General features: G+C 52.3%; 1 protein-coding gene across 1 annotated transcript in view; it reads right to left on the bottom strand.

Annotated features, from left to right (window-relative positions):
• Positions 1-241: 241 nt before the first annotated feature.
• LOC104270366 (transmembrane protein 104) overlaps positions 242-5,541 on the bottom strand; it is a gene marked incomplete at its 5' end in the record, with an annotated part of 13,041 nt that continues 7,741 nt past the window's right edge. The window contains one exon of the mRNA XM_009864699.1: positions 242-1,002. Coding sequence (XP_009863001.1) covers positions 242-1,002 — 761 coding nt within the window. The remainder of the gene's footprint in view (positions 1,003-5,541) is intronic.

Here is a 5,541-nt window from a genome sequence, read left to right on the forward strand (position 1 = left end):
GTTAATTGGCCGGGCTGCCCAGGGCTCAGCCCCACAGCCTTATACAGGGGTCTGAGAACCAAGACTGTAAGGAGGCCGAGCCCACTTCATCCACACCCAAAATGGAGTGAAGAAAGTCTGTGTCCAGGTCTAACCTGGAAGGTGACTGCCTGGAAACTTCCCTTCATGTTGCCTCTCCCCAACTCCTCAGTCCCAGAGCGGGAGCTGAAATGCCGAAGCGTCTGGAGCCGCTACTCCCACCTCAGAGTTTTGGCTCGCTCAGGACAATGTTTGCAGTCACAAACACGAAGCAGGAAAAGCCCCATATGAGCACAAACACAATCCAGAAGGTGTGCCGGAAAGGGGAGAGGTGCTTGTTAACCGTCCCGCTGCCGAAGACCAGCTGAGTGTCCTTGCGACTGCAGTACGCGAGGAAAGCCGGGATGAGATACTGGATCCCGTTCCCGGCATAGGCTCCCGTGATCCCCACCAAGGACTCCAGGTCGTGGGTGCAGAAAGCCACCAGCACCGGGGGAATCAGCGTGATGGCAGGGAAGACAATCCTATCCACCACCCACGGGTAGGTCCCCCCTTCTCTATGGAAGAGGGTCTTCCAGTTGTTGCGCAGGGTGACCGCAATGATGGGGAAGTTGGTGCTGATGGTGAAGACGGGGAAGAGGCCCAGGAAGTAACGAATGAAGGCGACGTTGATGATCTCGCAGTTGGTGAAGTTGAGCGTGTACATGTCCATGAGGGTGTCGTTGCGGAAGCAGTAAATGGCAGTGAAGGACAGGAGGCTGTAGAAAGCCAGGATCAGGATGTAATCGAGCAGCACGAGCTTGTTGACGTGCTTCTTCTTGGAGATGGGCGTGATGAGGGATGGCAGGGAGTGCTGGCACATGAAGGAGTAGACACACACCCCGAAGAGATTGCGGATGCCCGATAGCTGAGCCATGGACGGGTGACCTTCAGCTTGGCCTCTGCTGATGCGGATGAGGGCCAGAATAATCATGAGGATGAAAGCTGGAGAGAGAGAAGGTTTCAGGTCAAGCCCAGGTCTGCACTCCCCACCACCCTCCTTCTCCTTCCACCATGACCGACAGTCTTGGCACCAGCAATCCTGCTCCACATAGAGCATCTCCTTATCTCTGGAGAAGGCAAGGTGCACAGGAATTAATCACCACTTGCTATCGGTGCTGGCCAGCAGATAAGAGAATGGGCTCAGGACTGCCTTGGGCAGGCATCTCCTCCAGTCGCCTTCCCGCAGGGACTTGCCCTCCCACGGTTGCCCTGGCCCTGTCAGAAGCGTAACGCTGCCATGGTTGGCTGAGCCCATCGCCCTCAGGGTCTCAGTCAGTGGATGCTTCTGCTCTGCACCCTGGCTCAATATCACCATCTGAAAATGGCTTAGAAACGCTGGAGCTTTGACCTCTAAAGGAGGACAAGATTCATCTTGGCTGCAGTCAACCCCAGTAATATTCCTACACATTCGCAACTGGACTAACGCTTCCAAGACCTCACCTACATACAGAGGCAGATGCACGGGAGCAGCAGCTACTCCGCAGCTTTCCTGTGATCTGTCAAGCACGATGGAGCAAGACCCAGCCAGCCATTTCCTGGGCAGGAGGAACAGGCTGTCTGCAGTTAATCCCTGGGTGAAACCACTCTGGAAGAGACTAAGGCAGCACTGAAACACTGCTATTAAAATTCATCACTTCTAGGCACAAAGTCTGCTCGTCTACCCTTCACTTATGTCAGGGAAAAGCCTAACAACATTTTACAAAGCTTATCATGAAAAGCAATGTGCTATGGACAAAAATGAATTGAAGAGATTGGGCTAATGCCCTTATTTACTTCACTGGTAGAAATTTGAGCCAGCAGCAGTTACTGCTAGGCTGTTACTCCTAGCACGGCACATAAAACCAGCAGAAAAATAATTCTGGTGTCACAGAAATCACATCAGCCTGGGAAAGATGATCATCAGCTGCTGGAGTTAACAAGGAACAGGGGGAAAAAAACCTGCCTGGCAGGGCAGCAAGCAGTAAGATTTACAGTCTGGTGCTGGCAATGGATGGGCCACTGTGGCTCACACAGAGCTCGCTCTCACACTGGTCTGAGGCATCGCAGCAGAGCTGTGAATTACCCAGTAATGAAAAAAACAACAAAATGCTGAGACTACTACTACCGGCAACTTTGAATGTCATAAATATAAACACAGAGGAATTAAACAGAGCAGGGCACGAGTCCCGCGGCCAAGCCCGCAGGAGGCTGGCCACCGACACAGGCGGCTGGGGATGGGAAACCCTGCCAGGGACAGGACTAGGAAAAGGTAGTTACTGACTAGTTAGTGAGCGCCGTCTCTTCTGTGCCCAGCGAGACCAAATTAACCTTAGCTGAACGTCGCCTCTCATGCACCCCCAGCGCTCTCCGAGACCCAGTTTCTCCTCTCGCTGCAATCCCTCCTTCCCGTCCTGCGGCAAACACCCGCTTCGCACCGAGCTCTCGCCAAGCCACATGCCGCGTTTCATCTCGGGCTGCCTCGGGAAACCTCTCGCTTCCAACTGTTTCCCAGTGACAGGGCGAGTCTAACAGCTCTCCGCAAACGCCGGCCTGATGACAGCAGATCCGTCCCTTCGCGGCACCACGAGGGCCAGGCCGCTTCGGGAGCGCTGGGGTCTATTTACTTCCCCAGGAGCAGTCACAGAGGGCTGTGGAAAACAACAGCTCGTTGCTCTGGGGGCGAGCAATTCCCTTCGCCTTCACTCAAGCCAGCAAGTGAAGGGCACTGCGAACGCAGGTACGGCTGCTGTGCCTCCCCCATCGCTCCCCGGAGGGAGGAGGCTTGCCAGCCCTATCTGCTACAGCACGATAGCCGGAAAGAGCCGCGTGCCAGGTGATGTGACATTGGCTGCGCTCCCTGGGGCTGCACAAGCAACAAGGAAGAGAAGAAGACGCCCCGAGCAATCAGACAAACCAGGTTAGGCAGCTCTGGAAATAGGCTGAGACCGTTCCTGTCCTTCTCGCGTGGGAGAACCCGACCCTGAGCGGGTCCTGCATCTGGTCTAGATGTACCTCTTTCCCTGCATACTAGGCAGTAAATCTCCACCTGCTCTGCTCAGTAGGGTGAGGAGTGACCAATTCCATCCCCCAGACTCACTCTTGCCACTGGCCCAAAGTCTCCTTTTCCAGCACTAACAGGACCAGTTCAGGGCAACTTCCAGGCTGGCATCCCATTCAAAGGCAGCTGTTCTGTCAGAGACCCCCAGGCTCTCCTCTGCCCCAACAAGTGCTTTTCTGGCAGGTAGTACTAAAGGAACAGAATTCCTGTGTATTCCCTAAATGATGAAGTCTTTGGCTTAAGCAGCTAGAACTTAAAATCTTCATTTTTCCTTAAATACTTCTTTCACAAATTAAACGCATTAAGGTTACAAGGAGTGAATAACCAACACCAAGATCTAAACTAGTCTTGTTTCCAAGAAGACAAGCTCTGCTCGCCTTGATCTAGCACCGGTGCTCTGCAGATCCATGGTCGTGCTGGGTAAACTGGAAACCTCCTGTGCACAGTTCCAGCCCCAGAGAAGACAACAGCAGCCCTGCCCCAATGGCTGCGTTTTCTTTCACTCCCTGTGGCAGAAGAATCTCTTACTCCTGAAACCAGAGAGCTAAAACATTTGCATGGCAGATTTATCTGTCTGCCCCTGGGAGGAGGAAAGCCCGAAACTTGGAAACCTAGTTATGCTGGATGATAAATCAAGCTGAAAAGAAGATGACAGACTCTGAGTGACAGGCAGCTTTGAGCGGACAAGAGGCACAGGATCCTCAGGCACACGCGAAGCTCTCGCTCGCATCCTCCGCGCGGGACAGCACGCTGAAGGCAGAGTCACACCACACTATTTTGAGCCACCTACACTCGCCACATCAACTGTCCAAGAGCGTTCCTTTACCACAAGGACCTTGGTGAAGCCAGACATGGGTTCACTAAAAACAAAAAAAAAAAGCCTCGATCTGTTTCTCAACACGCAGGCCAGAGGATATTAGCAACATGCTCGGGGATGAAACACCTTCAGATGCCGTGACCAACAGCACCCTGCGCCACAAAGCGAGGTGGACAGCCATGCTACCATGGAGTGTTAGGGGGTTCTGGTTAAAACCTTGTTTTATTCAAACGCTTAAAAAGCAATCAAGAGGTTTGTTCGTCCTGATTTTTCAACGGTGTCAGACCCGCTCCAAACCCACAGACAGGCCTGACAGTGCACAAGGCGCAGAGGACACTTCTTGTCTCATCTCTCCTCTAGATCTTTTGAGCATCAGTTTTCCTGAAGGATGTAAAAAAAGGCTGTGGAAAAAAAAACAACAGAGGGTGTATGCCATAAAGGAAAAGTTGTCATGAATCTCATCCCAAGCGTCCAGGTGCCTCCTCTGCAGACCCCTCCTCTCACCCTTTGAGGAGCAAACACTGGTTCTTCTGAAACAAAGCAGACCTTGCAGACAGCTACTGCTGCCTGTCCTAGACACTGATTCAGAGATAGGGCAGTTCTGCTGTGGTTCTTGCAGGTGGAAGGAGGATGAATATGGATGAGCACACATCCAAATAAGAAGCACTTTGGGAAATATGGGAGTCTGGGGATATTAAAAAATACATTTTTGTGAACTTTGATAGAAGCATAGCAGAGCTGCAGAGAAGCAGTGAAGATAATTTAGCCATTCCGAGTTTAAAGATTGTTTTGCAGAGTCAGAGCAAACACCTTTGCAGATGAAAAATGCTGGTTTGTACATCGTGAGCTTCATTTCTCTGCAGAAAGGCTACTGCAGAAAAAAAAAGTCCAAGGCTAAACCACATTTTTTCCCTCCATCATGGTAGGTTTCTGGAAGAAACAATACTCAGAATGAATTTCTGGCTTAACTCTCCCTTGGCAAGACATGGTGCTTTTGAGACTTTTCACCTGGTGCCCAACGTCTCCACTGGCACATGGAAAACAATGGAGAAGATCCTAAACTGAGCCAGGCTGGGCAACAGGGAGGGGAGAGATGCTCCGTCATGTAATTCATTAAAAAGGTAGCTTGGCAAGGGGGGAGCAAGCTCAGAAGCGCACTTCTGCAGAGGAGTGGTGCTGGAGAACCTCTCCGTGACCGCACAAAGGAGGGCCAAAGACAGATGTTGTCTCCCAGGATCAATGGCGAACTTGAACCTTCACAGAGTTGGTCCCAGTCAAACCAAGGGTGGTTTTAGGGGCTCTAGAAAGCGTGGAGGCAGGCAGCCACGAGCTAGGGATGAGTAAAAGACTTACTGGAGGAAAAAAGTAAAACAGATCAGAGGTTACACGACAACCACAGAGGAAGGTTGATCTTGCACGCCCATTCACCACAGCACGAGACACATCTCCAGCTCCGTCGCTACCCTCAGTCCTCCTTCCACCAGGAAATCCTCTCGAGAACCTCACTGGACCTGCCGGCCACCCCTTCCAGGGGTCCCGAGAGGCAGCGGCATGCAGCCACAGCACCCCGCCATCAGCCCACGCCCGGCTGCTCCCCGACCCCCTTCGCGGCCATTTGTTCCAGCAG

This window comes from Apaloderma vittatum, unplaced genomic scaffold (assembly GCF_000703405.1).
Source record: "Apaloderma vittatum isolate BGI_N311 unplaced genomic scaffold, ASM70340v1 scaffold26932, whole genome shotgun sequence".
NCBI classification, from domain to species: domain Eukaryota; kingdom Metazoa; phylum Chordata; class Aves; order Trogoniformes; family Trogonidae; genus Apaloderma; species Apaloderma vittatum.